The sequence below is a fragment of the Staurois parvus genome, unplaced genomic scaffold, assembly GCF_062004578.1.
Source record: "Staurois parvus isolate SC_StPar_1 unplaced genomic scaffold, SC_StPar_1.0 ptg000205l, whole genome shotgun sequence".
NCBI classification, from domain to species: Eukaryota; Metazoa; Chordata; class Amphibia; order Anura; family Ranidae; genus Staurois; species Staurois parvus.
In genome coordinates this window covers 972,352-992,972 of record NW_028318001.1, presented here as the reverse complement: position 1 = coordinate 992,972, position 20,621 = coordinate 972,352, and the positions used below count along the sequence as shown (strand labels likewise).

General features: G+C 40.7%; 1 protein-coding gene across 1 annotated transcript in view; it reads left to right on the top strand.

Annotated features, from left to right (window-relative positions):
- Positions 1-20,621, top strand: part of PRKDC (protein kinase, DNA-activated, catalytic subunit) — a 378,101-nt gene that overhangs the window by 217,632 nt on the left and 139,848 nt on the right. Inside the window, exon 56 of the mRNA XM_089678402.1 lies at positions 14,682-14,780. Within this exon, the coding sequence (XP_089534528.1) occupies positions 14,682-14,780 (99 nt within the window). The remainder of the gene's footprint in view (positions 1-14,681; positions 14,781-20,621) is intronic.

Genomic DNA, 20,621 nt, shown 5'->3' with positions numbered 1-20,621 from the left:
TTTCTCAACTAGGGATCAAAGCTCTTGGGCTATTGATCTCTCATATAATATGTCATAAAATATCATTATACCTCACATCCTCGGCAGCAGCATCCTGCCATCTAGCCCATAATAGATTGTGTTTTTGTGTGACCTCTTGCTGCTAATATGTAATTTTTCATATGCAGTAAGTTTTTTGTTTTATGTAACCAACTTGGGTTTTCACCCCACATTAACCATTTTAGTACTACCATTCTATGAGCTGCAGAGATCAAGTCATCTCTAAGGTGGCATGTGAGTCCAATTTAGTGCTTTCAAAGCATCCCAATGTACAAGGTGAATTTAGTAATGAGCATGCCAAAATTTCTGCTGATCTTAGAGTCTACCATATCCCAGTATCTCACAAGTTTTGGACATTTCCACAACATTAGGTCTTCTTGTTCTGAGCCACATTTGCTACAGCAAGAGGTTTCTCTGACTGTTATCCTTTGTAAAAAGAGTGGGAGTTCCATAGGCTCTATGCAATGTAACGAATTGTGTCAATCTGTGGTAGAGTACAAAGACCCCTGCAAATCTGTTTGGAGCATGTCCTCCCACGTCTCTTCACATAGGATTCCTAAATCCATCTCCCACTTTTGTCTCTAATTTAGTGGAAAGTTATCAGGGGATTTATGCAGTAAGTATAAGTACACCAAAGATAATAGCCCTTTGGCTATAGATCAGATTATACCAGGGGTGGGCAGTTCATTCTTCCTAGGGGCCACATGAGAACTGGGTCTGAAGTGGAGAGCAGAACCAAATTGTAGTGCATATTAAAATATATGTTGATTAAACGAAGAGCCTTGGGTGAACAACACTGGACTGGGAAGGTCCATAGGTACGTAAGCAGATAGAAAACAAACACCTGGTGCTAGGAATAATAGGTACAACTGCTTATGAAATTGTGTGAACACACGCGTTTATTAGAAGCAGTAGTGAAGAAATGTCCTCTGTCAATCTGTTGTTCACAATGTTGGTGTAGAACAGGCTGGTAAAAGCAGTGAGGAAGCTGACAGGCAGAGGGGTTAATGTAACTGACCTGCGGTTCTGAGTTTCCATATGTGACTGACATGCTCTGGGAAGTTGCTGATGTTGATAAGCTTGGCTATCTCAACATTTTGCTAAAATGAATTAAATGTGTATTTGTGGAGGTGATCAACTAAACAGATAAGGGTCTGGTGTGACTTCCTAATTATTGATATAGGATTTATGATTTGGGCTAACAGGCCCAAGAAAAAGCAATGGAGAACAAAAGACCAATTGACAGGCTTGCTAATCTGACTTCAGATACTTAACACAGAAAAGCCCAAGAAGCACCAACAGATCTAATATAATGCACCTTGACAGAAAAGAGTGAAATACAATCCTTGACACCATAAGATTGAATGATGGTCTGCTTGAGACACCTAGAGATGGTGGAGCAAGAAGCCGGTGTACCCTAACAGGCACCATCCTTATGTACAAAAAAGGAGTCCGTTTTCTGAAAGAAGTAGTGGCAAAGAGAATACTGTATATACTCAGAGCCCAAGCTGTACTGAGACAAACAAAGGAAATTCTTAAACCGCAAAAAGAATTACATTCAGGTTCTTGAAGTGCAGAGAGAACCAGATTTAGAGTCATAGGAGAACAAACTACATGGGAGATTGTGCAAAGGTCTTAATCAAAGAGTGAGAGGCCAGTAGTCTCTTAACCGCTTCCGCGCCGCCCTATAGCAAAAATACTGCTACAGGGTGGCACGGGTGTGCAAAATCACGCATATATACATGATTCGAACTCCCGCGGTTTTCGTGGTCCGGGGGGTGCGTGCACCCCCCTGCCGACCCATGGGTGCCGTGATTTGATCCCCAATAGATCAGTCATCCGATTTAGGCAGTGATGGTCGGTCTAAGTTGGATGATCGATCCCTGTCCTATCAGGGATATTCCTGTACCTGTGTTTACAGTTACACAGGTACAGGAAGTGATGACATCTTCCCTCTCTGGGCACATTCCTTCCCAGAGAGAGAAGAATCAAGACACAGTGAGTAAAAGCAGCACACTTTTCACAGTTAGAACACTTTAGGACACATTTAACCCCTGGATTGACACCCCCCCCCCCCCCCCGTTAGGCCCTTTACTGCCCTGTTACCAGTGTCATTAATACAGTGTACAGATTTTTTGCTGATCACTGTATTAGTGTTGCCGGCAACTTCAGATAGTGTCAGATTGCCCGTCAGTACACCAGTAATCACATTGAACCCCTTGATTGCCAGGAACATGCTCACATACACAGTAAACCTCCATTGTAATCCGCCAACCCAAATTCAAACCTTGCCAGACCATTCTCATGGAGACCCCTTACGGTTTCCAAATTTTAAAGTTTTTTTTTGGGCCTAACCCTCAACTTGGGCATTACTAAAAAAAATTAATTGTGGTTGTATTGGTCAACAGACCTGATTCATCATATGCCCGTGTTCTCCGCTGCCATGGCCAGGCATAAATATGAGAGTATAATACGTTTTATGCATTTCAACGACAATACACTCTGTCGTCCTCAGGATGACCCTGAATTTGACCGGCTCCACAAAATTCTGCCCCTCGTAAATCACCTTAACCAAAAGCATTTGTCTATACTCCCCAGCAAAACATCTGCATTGATGAGTCCCTCATTAATTTTTCTGGCTGCCTCGCAGTCTAACAGCAAGTAGCAAGTATCAAGTATGCCAGATATGGGGTCAAGATGTATAGATCTGTGAGAGGGCAACAGGTTATACATATAAGTTTCGGATTTACGAGGGAAAAGATAGTCACGTGGAGCCCCCTGGATGCCCAGACTACATGGAGAGCAGTGGCAAGATAGTTTGGGACTTGATGTCATCCTTTTTCCATATGGGGTACCACTTATACATAGCCAATTTTTATTCAAGCGTGCCACTATTTAGAGATTTGTACAATCTTGGAATTGGCGCATGTGGCACCATGCGACCTGATCGCCAGGGCTTCCCCCAACAGCTTGTAAATACCCGTCTTAGAAAGGGGGAAAAACCTGCTTGAGAAATGAAGAATTGCTCGCAGTGAAGTGGAAGGACAAACGGGATGTTTTCGTTCTTTCTTCCATTCACGCAGACATGACCATCGAAATTGCCACGGCAGCTGGTGTTGTTGAGAAGCCCCTCTGTGTCCACGACTATAACCTTAACATGAGAGGGGTGGACTTCAACAACCAGATGATGAAAGCCGCACTTAGTTTCCCGAAAAGCCAGACGCTGGTACAAAAAAAAGTGTCTGTTTATTTATTTAAATTGGCTTTATATAATGCTTTTGTGCTTTACAAAGCAACTGGATGAAGTGGATCCTTCCTAAAATTCCAGGAAGAGATCATCATGGCCCTTTTGTATCCAGAAGGTGCTGTGGCCCAAACCCCCAACCCAGATGTAGTTAGCCAGCTGCATGAGAGGCATTTTCCCAATGCCATTCCCAACCCAACCCAAAAGACACCCCAAAAAAGATGTGTCTGTAGGAGACATGGAATTGGATGTGACACCCACTTTTTTTGTCCGTTCTGTCCTGGCAAACCTGATCTCTGCCTCAAGGACTGCTTCCATAGCTACCACACACTAGTGTGGAGTATTAGCATAGGGTACAGCACGACACAGTTCAGGGCACATATTTACACAGGGTCTTGAAAGATGTTAGGTAGTCAGGGACCTGGCTATTGCATTTTGAGAGACCCTAAAATCTGTTTTAAAAAAACAAAAAAGTAAAAAAAGCATAAATAAGAAAAAGTACAAATCCCCCCCCCCCCCAAAATTTTAAATTTTAAAAACCAATAATAGTAAGTTTTTTTTATTGTTACTGTTCTACCATTTCAATTTTACTGTTTTTTTGTTACTTTTTTATTGTTAACCATGACTGTTTTCTTTGTAGGAATGCTATTCAGCTGCAACACTGACCTGTTTATTCTGACAGCAACAGGGTCTTGCTCTCTGAATATACATAAGTCAGTGTGGACAGTGCTGTTGGATGAGATTTTTCATCCGCAGTTAAAAAAGAGCATATATGCCGAAACATAAGAGCCTGGGGTGGCCAGTGGGTGGATGGCCCCTATGCTTCATCATATATATTTTATAATATTTTTTGGCACATTTCATGTGTGCCCACCATTAGAAGTGGGTGGATGCAGGGCGGTCTATTCTAATGGTGGGCATACCACATGCGTTTTCTCTCAGAGATATTTCAATAACAAAAGTTGTTTTATTGAGTTACTGTTTTATTGTTAACCATTGCTGTTTCCTTTGCAGGAATGTCATTCAGCTGCAGCACTGACTTGTTTATTCTGACAGCAACAGGGTCTTGCTCTCAAAATATACATACTGTAAGTAGGTGTGTGCAGTGCTGTTGGATGAGATTTTTCATCTGCAGTTAAAAAAAAGAGCATATATGCTGAAGCATGGGGGCCCTGGATGGCCAGTTGGGTGGATGGCCCCTAGGCTTTGGCATATATATTTTATAATATTTTTTTGGCGCATTTCATGTGTGCCCACCATTAGCAGTGATTTCCACACACTTTTTCTGGCAGTGATTTCTTCTCTTTTTTTCATTCAGCCCACAGGCTGCATAAAAAAACTGCGTGAAAAAAGGACATACAGTGAAGGAAATAAGTATTTGTACCCCTGCTGATTTTGAATGTTTGCCCACTCACAAAGAAATGATCAGTCTAAAAATTGAATGGTAGGTGTATTGTAACACTGAGAGACAGAATAGCAACAACAAATTCAAAAGAAATGCATGTCTTACAGATTATGCACTGATTTGCATGTTCATGGTCCCCTTCACAAAGCATGATTTAGTACTTGGTGGCAAATCCCTTGTTGGCAATCACAGAGGTCAGATGTTTCCTGTTGTTGGCCACCAGATTTGCACACATCTCAGGAGGGTGTTTGGCCACTCCTCTTGGCAGATCCTCTCCAAGTCATTAAGGTTTGGTGGCTGACGTTTGGCAACTCGAACTTTCAGCTCCCTCCACAGATTTTCAATCGGATTAAGGTCTGGAGACTAGCTAGGCCACTCTAGGACCTTAATGTGCTTCTTCTTGAGCCACTCCTTTGTTGCCTTGGCCATGTGTTTTGGGTCATTGTCATGCTGGAACACCCATTTTCAATGCCCTGGCTGAGCGAAGAAGGTTCTCAACCAAGATTTGATGGTACACTGCCCTGTCCATCGTCCCTTTGATGCGGTGCAGTTGTCCTGTCCCCTTAGCAGAAAAACACCCCCAAAGCAGAATGTTTCCACCACCATGTTTGAAAGTTGGGATGGTGTTCTTAGTGTCATAGGCAGCATTCCTCCTCCTCCTCCAAACACGGCGAGTTGAGTTGATGCCAAAGCTTGAATTTGGTCTCATCTGACCACAACACTTTCAACCAGTCCTCTTCTGCGTCATTCAGATATTCAGTGGCAAACTTCAGACGGGCTTGGACATGTGCTTTCTTGAGCAGATGGACCTTGCAGGCACTGCAGGATTTCAATCCTTGTCGGCCTTGTGTGTTACCAATTGTTTTCTTGGTGACTGTGGTCCCAGCTGCCTGATGATCATTCACAAGATCCTCATGTGTAGTTCTGGGATGATGCCTTACTGTTATCATGATCATTGACACTCCACGAGGTGAGATCGTGCATGGCTCTAGACCTAGGGAGACTGACAGCTTTGTGTTTCTTCCATTTGCAAAATGATTGCACCAACTGTTGTCAACTTCTCACCAAGCTGCTTGGCGATTAGTTTGGTAGCCCAGTCCAGCCTTGTGTAGGTCTACAATCTTGTCCTTGACATCCTTGGACAGCTCTTTGGTCTTTGCCATGGTGGAGAGTTTGGAATCTGATTGTTTGATTACTCCTGTGGACAGGTGTCTTTTATACAGGTAAGAACATGAGATTAGCAGCACTCCTATTAAGAGACTGCTTCTAATCTCAGCTTGTTACCTGTATGAAAGACACCTGGTAGCCAGAAATTCTGCTGAATGATAGGGAATCAAATACTTATTTCCCTCATGAACTTGCAAATCAGTGCATAATTTGTTAGACATGCATTTCTTTTGAATTTGTTGTTGCTATTCTGTCTCTCAGTGTTACAATACACTGAGAGACAGTGGGCAAATATTCAAAATCAGAAAAAATGAGGAAGGGTTGTAACAGCGCAAACACTGCAAAGTCCTGGGCAATGGTAGTATGGGGTGATCGTGATATTAGTGGCTACTGTATGAAGAGTGTAGGATTCCGTGTGGCACTGAAGGCAAGGCTTCCAAATAAGCTGTAGCAACTTCTGTAGATGAGAAAAAGGAGAGGAGCGCCTCTAAGTGCAATAAGTCTTTTAATTCAAGTCTAAATTTAGAAACACTCACATGCGTGAAGTAATCATAAGCTTAAAAACCGTGGTTAACAATAGTTAACGGTGGGGTGGTAACCCGGGTGAAGAGCCGTCATCTTACTGCGATGTGGGGAGGTCAGCTCTCGGCTGGAACAGCGTGGTGGCTGGAGGGGAACAGTGGTGAGGCCGGCCGGCGTGCACGTCCTCCCTCAGAGCCGGATGGAACGCACGCTGGAACGTAGATCCCAGGGTGCACTGCGGCGCGTTTCGGAGCATGCACTGGCCGTGGAAGGCGGAAGTGCGCTCCTTTTTCAAGCATTCAAAATCAACAGGGGATCAAAAACTTATTTCCTTCACTGTAGCATATACACCCAACAAGGACCAGCTACGTACTGGTACATCACTGGACTTTGAATGGTTATACCGGGATGATGCCTACAGGTGCAGGCATCATCCTAGTATGGTTTTTTTCAGCTGGCAATCTGCTTTCATGTAAAAGCAATCCCAGTGGATTTTTAACTGCAGGATTGCTTTTACAAGTGATAATTGCGTGGTCATGCAATGCTGTACATAAATGAAATTTATGTCCTTTTTTCACACAAATAAAGCTTTCTTTCGGTGATATTTGACACCTGTGCACTTTTTATTTTTCGCGCTGTAAACAAAAAAAAGACTGAACATTTTGAAAAAAAACAAACAATTTTCTCATTGCTCTCATAAAAAATATCCCAAGAACTAAAATTTCACCATAAATTTTAGGCTAAAACGTATGCTGCTACATGTTTTTGGTAATAAAAATCCCATTAACTGTATATTGATTGCTTTGTGTGAAAGTTATAGCATCCACAAACTATGGTATAGATAGTGAAATTTACACAGATTTTTACTTTCTGACTGCCTTTCACATTTCAACACCCCCAAATGACCCCTTTTCAGAAAGTAGACACCCTAAGCTATCTGCTGAGAGGCATGTTGAGTCCATGGAAGATTTAGATTTTTTTCCACAAGTTTTTGGAAAATGACAAAAACCTTTTTTTTTTTTTTTTTCTTTTTTTTTTTTTTTTTTACACAAAGTTGTCACTTAAATGATATATTGCTCGCACAAGCCATGGGTATATGTGGAATTACACCCCAAAATACATTCTGCTGCTTCTACTGAGTATGTGTGAGACTTTGGAAGCCTAGCCACATACAGCAGCCTGAAATCCAATGACCACTTTGAAAGCCTGAAGCATAGTGGGTATTTTGCAGATCTCTTTTGTTACCACAAGTTTTTAGAAACTGAAGACAGAAAACAAAAACATATTTTTTTCTTTTCTTAAATTTCAAAACATTGTAAGAAAAAGTGAGATCTGCAAGATACTCACCATGCCATTTGGGGGGAGGGGGGGGGTGCTATCCTGGCATTTCAGGGCCTCCAAAACTGATAGGTAGTGAGGAAGTGAAATGAGCCCTTCAGGCTTTCAAAGTGGTCATTGAATTTCAGGCTCCTATATGTGGCTAGGCTTCCAAAAAGTCTCACATGTGATATCCCCATACTCAGTAGAAGTAGCAGAATGTATTTTGGGATGTAATTCCACTTGTACCCATGGCTTGTTTGAGCAATATATCATTTAAGTGACAACTTTGTGTACAAACAAAAAATTGAATTTTGCAAAAACTTGTGGGAAACAAAATAAAATCTTCCATGGACTCAATATGCCTCTCAGCAGATAGCTTAGGCTGTCTACTTTCCCAAAAGGGGTAATTTGGGGGCATTTGTACTGTCCTGGTATTTTAGCACCTCAAGAAATCAGATTTTTTTTTTTTTTTTTTTGCATATAGAGCGAGAAATTAAAAGCGTACAGATGATCTAATACCACCAAAAGAAAGCTCTATTTGTGTGAAAAAAAGGACATAATTTCCATTGTCAGTTAAACTAGTGCAACGTAGTATATCAAAAAATGGCGTAAATTGCAGTATCTATAGCATAGTTTGTAGATGCTATATCTTTCACACAAAGCAATTAATATACACTTATTGGGATTTTTTACCAAATACATGTGGCAGAATACATTTTGGCCTAAATTTATGGCTAATTTTGAGTTTACTATATATTTTTTTATAGCCAAAAGTAAAAATTATCGGTTTTTTTTTCAAAATTTTCGGTCTTTTTTTGTTTATAGCATGAAAAATAAAAAGCGTACAGGTGATCAAATACCACCGAAAGAAAGCTCTATTTGTGTGAAAAAAAGGACATAAATTTCATTTATGTACAGCACTGCATGACCGCACAATTACCAGTTACCATGCACTGCCGTGTATAAGGTCGAATGAATGTAACTTGCGCATTATGTGCTCCCGCTGGTGTGAGTGGGCCTTTTAGTAAGTATTGTCAGCCACTGATAACAGCTATTCTTGTAATCAGCAGAGTCAGGAGAACACTTCTGAAATAAGTCATGGTTGTTGTTCATGAGCTCATTGCGGACTGCAGTCAATGTAAAGGACACTGAACAGGCCATCTGCAAGTGGTTCTGTTCTGTTGTTGTATCCCATATGTTGGTGACAGTGAAAAGATTAAAGGCCATGCAGATCAGATCCCACGTTTTTCTTATTTTGCAAATAAGTAATATTACTTATTCACGGATGGGCACTGATGAGGCTGCACTGATGGACACTGATGGGGCTGCATTGATTTTCCTCCCACCTTAATTGTACTGCAGACTGGAAGCAGCTACAGGCACAGCCCCCCCCCCCCCCCTTCTCACAAATGTGGATGCTGCTAAACAGGACCCGTTGATCATGTAATCTGATTCATGACAGCTTTCCTTCTCTTCCTGGTGAGCTGTGATAGGCCCACAGCTCTCATATATATACATGGGCCAATCACAACACCTTGTACTATGTAATTAGCTAAAGCCTACCATAATTTACTAGTATTTTGAACAGTCATGAACTTAACCCATTTATGACAGTTCAAAGCAAGCATTTCATTGCAGGAGCAATAATCATTTTGCTTCTGCAATGCAAAGTATTAAAAAAAATTCCTGATCACCCCCACCCCCAGAGTAGTACAGTGTTTTTGTATTTTTTTTTCTTTCTACTTTTCGCCAACCGCCCGCCATATGCTGGCGAGAGGTGGCTCTGGACAGAGCGATGTACCTTTACATTTCTGGGTGTATGTGTGCGCACCCCTTGCTGCCCCCTCTGTCGGTCCAAGGAGAGAAGATAAAGCACTACATGTTTCACACACAGGTTAGATTAGCACATTTAGCCCTTTGACAGCCACTATTAACCCTTTGACCACTCAGCCAGTGCCTTTAATACAGTGTCAGTATATAGAATTTTTCGCTGATCGCTGTATTACTGCCACCTATGAAATCTGTGGTGGTTTATGTAAGGATATATATTATTTATAAAGGGCGTGTCCCTTTCCCTTAGATGAAATATTACAGTGCCTCCAGCCGTTAAAATACGGCAAATATTTAGTAGACCAATAATTTGGACATCTTGATAATTTGATCACCACTTATTATTATACCTTGAATTCTTTTAGCCAATATGATTTCGTACCATACACACAAAATTTGCCTTATAATAGATAAATATAAAAATTTATTTATGTACAAAAATTATATATATATTAACACAAAACGCAAAAGACTGGTGATAAATGAATATTGGTACACACAATCAAAAATATATCCTACCAATGTAAGACACAATAATAAGGTCTCTAACTAATTACATCAATCACAAATTTTAAATGATATGATATTTATTAAATTTATTAATAATTAATAATTTCGAATATCTCAAAGGTTATATTCTTACAAGCCGTGGCCATAGGATTGCAAGAAGCAAGCCCTTGATATATGATACTCTGGTTATTAATATTCAATAAATTATGAAATATGAAAAAATGTATAATATGGCAATAAACAATTTTTAACAGTAACACAGTATCTTTCTACATATATCTAACTACCCAATATTGTTATGATACACTAAGGTAATTTTATGATTCCACACACAGAGAAAATAATTAATACAAAATCAAATAAATATCTCACCACACCCGGAATTCAGACTAGGCAACTCTCCCGTGGATTTAGCTGGTAGTGGAACGCCTTTAGACTGATATATAGGGCAAGTGATAGATTCAGTAGGGGAGAATGTAGGAAGTTATAAGATTAGAGGTTTAAAGTTTTAGGAAGTTTGAAAAGATGGAAGAGTAGTTATTCAGCAGAGATCTTCTTCAGATGTCAGGTCTTTCCATGAGGTTTTTATGAGGGTTTTTTTTTTCTTAAAGCACATGGGCTTTTATATCCACTAGTCCATTGTTCTAAGATACCTTCCCACCAGGCTTCCTGATTGGCTAGTTGAGAAATGTGTGTACATAAGCTATTTCTCACCTGCTCGCCAGGTGGCGGTCATGTATCACAGAACAATGTGAGCATTTGAGATGACTCATACCTTGGGTGGAATCTTCAGGTAATTTCAGGAATAAAATATACGGCTCTTTCCCGATATAGCAGTGATCATACCTATGATATTCTAAATAGGGACCATGGAATATAGGTGTATATTCAGTTATTCCTTCTTGAAATACCATCCTGTTTGTTTCCTGATAAGACATGTAACTAATGCTAGTTTATAATACATCTTACTTCCCATCATCTCAATACTCAAGTTAGTGATATATAGTTCCCATTGCTGAGTATTTAGTGGTGTTTAAAGTCTATGACATCTTATTTATAATCTGTTTTTGTAGTACATTTTTGTAATGATATACAGTGAACTTTTAGACTTAAATGTCCTGAATTTCACCTCTTTGTTTCAGAATCAACATTTTCTCTGTGTAGAAAAAAAAATTCTCTGTTTGCCTAGCCCTTGTATTGGACTCATGGTAAACAATTGTTAATGCTTTCCCCTTTGGTGAACAATAGTAGATGGTAATAGTTTCAGAGGTCTGTTGGTTCATCACACTCTACAGGTTTTGGTTAAGCTTTCAACCAATTGAGTTCCCGTCTCATTATTGTTGAAATGTTTACAAGTCAAAGTCTTATGTGTTTGACTTTCTGTATGTGCATTCTTCTCAACCTCCATATACAAATAGTCCTTGTTGACAGTTCAAACAGTCTTATTGTCTTGGAAAGGTCTTACTTCCCCCATTCTCTCCAGTTCTTTAACTAGAATTCTTGATGGTTCAACCAAGACAAAATTAACTTTTAGCATCCGGCTATGCTGAGCTGTTTGCCATATAAAAGTATGTCTTGATAAAAGTCATATTCTTGAGACATGATTCAAAAGCCCACAACAAATCAGGTAGCATCAGGATCAGTTAGGGCCTCTCCCAGCCAGGGTCAGCTAGTGTTAGATTGCCCACACGCTATCGCATTCGCACTATAGGACACTGATCACCTCCATTACTAGTATAGTGTTTGTATGGATTAATATATTGATTACTAAGAGAACTTTACTAGTGCCTCCTTCGTATAGTGTCCCCAAAAATGCAGTGGTAACAGGATCAGCCCCATTTTGCTGCCAGCACTAGAATTTAGCCCCTTCACTGGTTTTCATGGAAGATTTGTATCAATTGATTGTGGGCCAAAGCAATTTTTTATGCACAACAATATATGGCTTATAAAAGAATACAAGGTAGCCAAAGCAAAGGAATTAGTAAAAACAATGTGTCATTTATTAAACAAATCTCCACACTTACATGCAAGAAGTTCTACTTGGACGTAGAAGGAAACGACAGTATGTGCCTGAGAATGATGAGCCCTGCCTAAAGACCGGCTACAGCTGTCATCCACAGGAAACCGGATCCGCTGTGTAAGGATGGAAAGCATCACCATCAACAGCCATCCTTAACGAACATGGCATCCACTGGGAAAGAAGCAAAGGGGCATGTACAATGTGTTTCAGAGGCCCTTCCTCCTTTATCAAGTACAATCATACATAGTACAGGAATGGTTTTTATACTGGTGGCTGAAAGCCAGTAAACAGGAAGAGAAATTAAGTGGGAGATGAAAGTGAGGCAACAGCTGTGATATGACCAATCCGCAGGCTGATGTGTGTGTGTGTGTGTATATACAGTGGGGCAAAAAAGTATTTAGTCAGCCACCAATTGTGCAAGTTCTCCCACTTAAAAAGATGAGAGAGGCCTGTAATTGACATCATAGGTAGACCTCAACTATGAGAGACAAAATGAGAAAAAAAAATCCAGACAATCACATTGGCTAATTTGGAAAGAATTTATTTTACACAGCTGTTGAAACCTTTCTCCAATAGAAGGAGAATGGGGAATGGATTCTGTAATCTATAGTTTGAGGCCTTCGGCTGATTTATGTTTAAGGATGAAGTGTCTAGGTACAGTGTGCTCAATATCACCCTCTTGAATAAGCTGTCTGTGTCCACCAAATCTGGCACGGGCAGTACGGATGGTGCGGCCCACATAGAGGAGTCCGTATGGACGTGACAGACGGTTTACAAAAGCAGTGGCGCAAGTGAAAAATTGATTTATGGCAGATGATCTTCCATCACAGTCAAGGAAGGATTTTTGTTGATGTTGAACAAATGGACACATTTTACAGAGACCCTTTTTACAGCAGTACATACCTGTCAGATTGCAAAAAAAGGTAATGGGATGAGAACTGAGCTTGTGGGAAGTTTGCAGTTTTTTTGCTTGTTTTTAATGTTAGTGGCCCTTTTATATACACAACTGTGTTCAGGGGAATAACATGCATGTGGGGTCACGGAGCGAATTATTCCAATGACTGGAAATTATATTTTCCATCTGTCTGGATTTACAGTGAAAATTGGCAATGAATCTAACATCAGATGAGATAGTCCATTTATTACCCTCATGGGTGGTGTTAACCTGGGCACATTCTGATTGTACTTTGTCAATAATTTCTGCCTTGTAGCCTTTATCAAGGAATTTCTTTTTAAGGAGGAGGCTTTGAGATTTTTAGTCTGAGTCAAGGGTCCAATTTCTTCGCAGTCTGGTGAATTGGCCTTTGGGGATATTGCTGATCCATTTTGGGTGGTGGCAGCTTCTGGAATGTAGGTGTAAGTTCCCTGAGGATGGTTAGAAATGGGTTTTTGTCACTATAGTGCTGTGATAATGACTGAACTCTAGATCAAGAAAAAACATAGAGGTCTTGTCCCAGACATGAGTGAACAAAAGACTCAAAGTATTACTGTTGCAGTGTTGAACAAATAATTCAATGTTTGCAGGTGGGCCGTCCCAAATGACTAAAATGTCATCTATATATCTCCCGTAATATACTAAATGGGACGCAAAAAGAATTGTTCCTCCAGATACAGGTCTCCTCCCAGCAGCCCATGGTGAGGTTGGCGTAGCTTGGTGCAAAAGAGGCGCTCAGAGCTGTTCCCTGTATCTGGAGGAAATACTGCTCAAGAAAGGTGACGTAATTATGTTCGAGACAGAAACGACCACTTTCTAGAATTAATTGGGCCTGCATATTATGTAAATTTGAAACAATGATAAGAAAATGAGAGAGGGCTGCTAAACCCACTTCATGGGGAATAGAAGTGTACAGTGACTGTACATTCAGGGATAGCCACAAATTGGAGTCTTCCCAAGTGTAAGCTTTTAGAGTGCCTAAATGTTGAGAGGAATCTCTAATGTATGATGGTAGGCCTTGTACTAGGGATTGGATAAACTCATCTATAAATGTAGAGAGTCCATGGGTTAGACTTTACATGGGGATGCTATGATAGGGTTGCCAGGCGAATTCATTGGATTTTTGTGGGGGAAGTGGTTAAGCTCAATAGAAACTGGAATATGTGTGAAGGAGCTTAAAGTGATCTTAAAGGGTATTTTTTGCTTAAAATAAAAAAAATAGGTTATACTTCCAGCTATCTGCAACAATTTTGCACACAGCAGTCCCTGCCGGTGTTGGCTGCTGCTCCTTTCTATGGGTGCATCCTTAGCAAGCTGTGTGCATGCGTGCTCCGGAGCTGGGCTTCCAAAAACACACACATCAGCAGTAAGCCACACACACTCTCCCTCCTTACAGGAGTTTGACTGACAGCAGCAGGATTTTTCAAATCCTGAGTATAATAAAGGCAGGAAATCCAAAACCAATCTACATTCTGTTAGGAAGGAGTGGAATTGTAAAATCATTGTCCTGACTGTGTATTTATACAGTATATATCTGTTTTTTTACTTTATAAAGGATAGAGTTTGGCAATAGTTGCTAAGGAATTTCAGTATTTCAGCACTGTAGCAGTCTGACAAACAAATGCAATACACTGTCCTGTTTTTATTTTACTGAAATATGCACAGCTTTATTGTACATATCATGTTTCAGAGATCCAGAAAGCCAGTTAGATAATGATTCACAGAATATTTTCACCATGGCTAAGGAAGCATTACTGGAAGGACTGGTGGATGAAAATGCAGAACTCCAGTAAGTTTAATTCTCTACATTACTACTGCTCATTAATAACAGACAAAAATTGCTGTGTTTTCATTGTTACCAAGAAAGTGAGGGGAAATTCAAAATTTTAGAAAAACTTAAATGTGAATCCCTGTTCTATAGACCTAAGCGGGGAACACCCCACATGTTGGGAGATTTTGTTCTAACTATGTTGTTGTTCCAGGACAGGAAGAGACGTAAATTATTCCCAGTGGACGCTATAACAAAAACTGTCAGGGGATTTAATGTAAAAATTACATACACTTTAAGCTAGATTTTCAGTCTCTCTGTTTTTAGATTTTGTAACAACAGCCATCCAATATTTTTTATGATTCAATGCCTGAGCAGCAGTAGTAAAAGTGTTTCCTCTTTTTACCTTCCAGGACGGCACACCTGATAGACAAGAGGCTCCTCCCTACAAGAAACGCAATCAATTGACAACTGTTATAAGTCCCCACCTTTCACCTTGTCCCTCAGTATTGATTGTTTTTCTCCCTACACAGTAGAACGTTTGTTGTTTGCATTGACCAGATGACTGGGGAGGCGTCAGATGGAACCCCTGTGAGGCAGGTCTAGGGATGTAGGGGAGGGCTGAACTAACCTGCAGACCAAGTGTCTTTCACAGGTCGCACTGGTTGTGCAGCAGCAATCCGGGCACAAGGGAGTGTGTTCCGCAGCTGCAGCAGACTGTACAAGTGTGTGTGTGTGTGTGTGTGTGTGTGTGTGTGTCACGGCCCAACTTGGCAGCCTTCCAGGAAGGACAGTAACTTGGAGGGGTGAAATTGGCCGCTATCCTTCCTCCTCCTTGTGACTTTGAGGATGGAAAAGCGAACCCTGTTACAAAAGGCAGAAGACAACAGGCATTGAGTCCCTTTGCCTTGGGAGCTTAATAGCAGAATCCCTAATAACAGCCTGGTGGTTTCTGGGCATTGAGATCAGAATCCCTTTCCTTAATGCGGGTGTTACTGCGACCCAAAAGCTTCTGCTAGACCACCATCCACAGCTACCTCTTACTTTGGAAGATGCTGTGGTTATTGCAACATTAAGTGGTCAGCTTCTCACTCTAAGCCCTACTGTAGTAAATTAAGAGTGGTGAATTTAGTGAAGTGCTTAGGCCTGATAGACACTAGCTCCCCTGGGAGAGTCTTTTACAGGCTATTTATGCCACTGAACAAACTCTTGACACACCTAAAGAGATGCAGGGTAGGGCAGGAACCTGGATATTCCAAGATTGTCACAGCAGCTTATCCCCTGGTCAACAGTGCTACACCAGGTAGTAAAAAATCTGCTAGAGGTTTTCCTTCCAGCTTTCCTCCAAACTTTAGCCATATGGAGTGGAGGCACAGTATTGCATACCTTTACGAGCAGGTCTTCTTTTTGGGTTTCTTTGCTGTGGGTAACATCTCTCAGGCTGTACAGCAGCTTAGAGATATGTAAGCTCCAAGCTATTAAATTATTCCTACCCTGATGTTATAATTTGTGGCATGCAAGGACAGATTGTATTGGTGGGCTACAGCCTACCCTGAACTAGAAGCATAAAGGGTTATACTTACAGCCCTTAATTGTTGGGATCCCAGTGCAATGATTGCTTGTTAAGGCCTGCTGGTTACACCCTCCAAGCTAATATAGTGACCACCTCTTCTTGAGCAGTAGCCACCTATGTATGGACTAGCTAAACCTACTCATACTTCTGATAGTGTATGGGGGAATTCACTGTGTAGATGCATAACTAAATATGCAGCATCAGTGTGACTCATATTTTGCATCTATTCTAAACCAAAACCTTCGGTGAGGTTAACTCTAGTGGTGGAATCTCTATCTGTTGTTGGTTGCCAGCAGCTACTACAAGGGTGGTGCGTTCACCTTAGACTTCCATCATCCAGGGCCCTCTACTGGATGGATGGATAAAGGATGTATATCCAAAGTCCAGACCAAACCTATGATAGATAGTGCCCTTTGTGGGGTATTTCTTATATGAATACACCATGACTGTGACTTTATGCTTCTGCAGCATGTGTCCCCGATTCACTCAGTTGCACTTCAGAAATGCTCAACATTGAGGTTTCTGTTTTTCTGTTTGTTATATCTTCCTGCACATCAGAAATGCACAGCAGGCAATGTTATGCTTTATCTTCCTGCATGTCAGCAATGCATACCATTGAAATTTGTGTCTTTTCTGGTTATATGTGTTATATTGCTTTAGCTGGAGTGCATCAGAAATACCTAACATTGAAATAAGTTTGTGTCTTTTCTGTTTATCGGTGTTATATCACTTTAATATGCTGCACATCAGAAATACACAACATTGATGTTTGTGTTCTTTCTCTTTTATATGTGTTATTTTACTCTAGCTACTTGTCAGAAGTACCCAACATTGCAGGTTGCTTGTGTCTTGTCTGCTTATATGTGTTATATTACTTTATCTAGCTGCACGGTAGAAATACACATTGGAGGTTGTTGGTATTCTTGCTGGTTATATTGCCTTTCCTTGCTACACATCAGGAATAGACAACATTGAAGTTGTGTCTTTTCTGTTTATATTTGTTATTTTAGCTGGCAACGCATCAGAAATACACAACATGTAAAGGTTATGTTTGTGTCTTTTCTGTTTGGGATTTGATTTATCTAGCTGCACTTCAGAAATGCACAACTCTGAGGGTTATGCTTATGTTTTTTTTCTGTTTATCCATTGTGGTATCTTAATGCACAGCATGGAATGTTATGCTTGTGTCTTTTCAATCTGTAATTGTTATCTGCACATTAAAAAAAACACACAGCAATGAGGTTTATCTTATGTATTTTCTGTTTTACACTAGTTAGTTTGCCTAGCTAGCCACACATCAGAAGCATGCAACTTGGAAGTTAGGGTTGTGTCTTTTCTATTTGTTGGTTTATCTTGCAGCATGTCAGAAATGCACCACATGGGAGTTTGTAGCTTTCTGTCTATGTAAGTGTTTTCTCATGAGGCACACCAGAAATACACAACATTGGAGTTTTTGCTTGTGTCCCTTCGGTGTAAATCTATTTTCTTGTGCTGTGTAGCAGAAACACACAATCTATTACCTTTATATTTGTGATACTAATTTTACATATATCACTCTTATATTCTCACTGAAATTGTTTTCCTGTGCAGAGGCTGAGGAACTCTGTGCGGAGACTTCAGATGCCAGTTCCTTACATTCAGGCATACCAGGGGTACTCCCTGGGCCTGAAAACTAGTAGGGTTATAGGATATAATATCAGTCTTGGAGGAAGGTTATGGAATCACCTTTCTTAGTTGTACTTTACTTCATTGCGTTACTTCAGAGTTCTGCCTTATGAGAATTTTTGTGGTTCTTTCCATAGGAGTATTATGACCCGAAGACGTAGTATCAGAACTTACCAATCCGCCCCATGTACCTGGTCTGGTAGCCTACGGTTCTATATATGTCTCTTGTGTATCTTTTATGTGTCCTCTGTGTAACCCTATTGGCAGAACATGACTTAGCAAGCCAATATGAATGTCTTGTTGCTGCTATGGACTTCCGAAGCAGGGATCTGCTTAATTTAACACTCATCAGTACCAATAGGCACCCAATGGTGTTGGAGTGGAATCAGGTTTCAGACATCAGGCAGGGTGCCTGATATTTGTGGAATAATTCCAGTCATTTATCCAGCTCCTTTCTGCTTAATTTATCTGCATTTAACTGCAGGTGTATTGGGTGCTTTGGTGTGTGTATATAGAGCACTTTCATTGCTGATATACCAGCAGGCAGATGTGAGGAAGCCATAGGTATGGGTGTGCTTGGGGGTACATACCTGCCCAGCCTTTTACAGCTTCCTTCAAATTTATTACCCATAAGTAGGATGCATTTTAGCCATCACTATGACCAAAAGAAGAAAGGGTCCCACAAAGGATGTCGGGGATCCTTTCCTAAGTCATTCGCCCGGTCAGAATAGCGTTCAGCAGGATCCTCTTTATTTGCCAAAAGTAGTGCCTTGTTTCACAGAACATTTTACTGCTTATTCCATTAAGGGGTCCTAAGAAGTGGTTACAGGCAGGAACAGCCATGATTGCTAGATAGTTTAGAGAGTTCACCTCTCTAACCTACAAAACTCAGTTTTTCTGATTCCATCAGGTCTAAGAGCACACTTCACTAGATTCGGCATCAGGGAGGAGAAGGCAGGACATCAGTGGAGCAGATTAGCAGATCAGCCATAGGATCCAGCCAAGATACCTTCATCTGATGTTATATTGTGAAGGTACACTCAAAGCAGTACCTGGCGTTTGGCAGGAAGGTCTTGTAGGCAGTGGTCCCACCCCAAAGTAGGCCTGTGGTTACTTGATTATCATCTCAGGTGTGCTGTCCTGGAAGGTGAGAAGAGAAAGCCAACAGTTACACTTACCATTAACGGTATTTCTATGAACCTTCCAGGACGGCAGGCCTACTTCCTGCCCTGCTAAGGGAGGAGAAAACTCCTAAAAGTAGTAGGTGATGAGTACCTATGTGGAAATTATTCCCCTTGTGGACCTGTTTCAGGAGTTCCTTTATTACAAACTGAGGGACAATGGAAAGAGTGGGGATTTATAACGGCTATCAATTGATTGTGTTTCCTGTAGGGAGGAACCTCTCATCTCTCAGGTGTGCCATCCTGGAAGGTTCATAGAAATACCGTTACCGGTAAGTGTAACTGTTGTTTTTTTTTGTTTGCATGTGGGTTTTACCAGACCTGATAGTCACTCCTTATACCTGTCATGATATATAGTGACTGCATTTCCTGAAAGATGTGAGCTATGGACTACGAGGAAGGAAAGTGTTTGTTTTTTGAAGATTTCATTTTCCTCTGATGTCCATGTTTTTTTGTTTTTTTTAATCCCTTTGCCATGTGTTCAATAACTGTAGAATATGTCTAGCAGAAGCAAGCCATTTATCTTAATCATACAGTACAAGATTTCAAATTAAAGACTGTGGGTTATATGCCTCTACCTTCAGATGATTGGGCACTGGCAAAAGCTTTGCTGGGAACATTCCCAGTGCACTCATTTATAGCCCATACACTCTATGGACCCCATTTGTTTTGCTAATGTTCTTAAGGTATTCACATCTTTTCCTATGGAGAAATTTTCTAAACAGTTTTTAAAAAAAAGTTTTATTTTTTTTTACAAGGGGCGTTCAAGTCAAACCAGGACTTTTGAGTTTAAAAGAGCAAATTTCAGCCTGCATTTATTTTTCGACATACACGCCTGCTACACTTACAGTTGCAAGAAAAAGTATGTAAACCCCTTGGGATTACGTGGAGTTTTGCATGAATTGGGCATAAAATGTGCTCTGAACGTCATCTAAGTCACAACCATAGAAGAACACAGTCTGCTGAACATAATACTACACAAACATTAGATGTTGCCATGGTTTAATTGCACATAACATGTAAACATTCACAGTGCAGGGAGGAAAAAGTATGTGAACCTTTGGATTTAATAACTGGTTGACAGCAATAACCTCAACCAAACGTTTCATGTAGTTGCAGATCAGACCTGCACAACGATCTGGAGTAATTTTGGACCACTCCTCTTCACAAAACTGTTTCAGTGTAGCAATATTCTTGGGATGTCTGGTGTGAATTGCTCTCTTAAGGTCATGTCACAGCATTTCAATCGGGTTGAGGTCAGGACTCTGACTGGGCCACTCCAGACGGCGTATTCTGTGCTGTTGCAGCCATTGTTTTGTTGAATTACTTGTATACTTTGAGTCATTGTCCTGTTGCATCACCCATCCTCTGCGGAGCTTCAGTTGGCGGACAGATGGTCGTACGTTTTCCTGCAAAATGTCTTGATAAACTCTGGAGTTCATT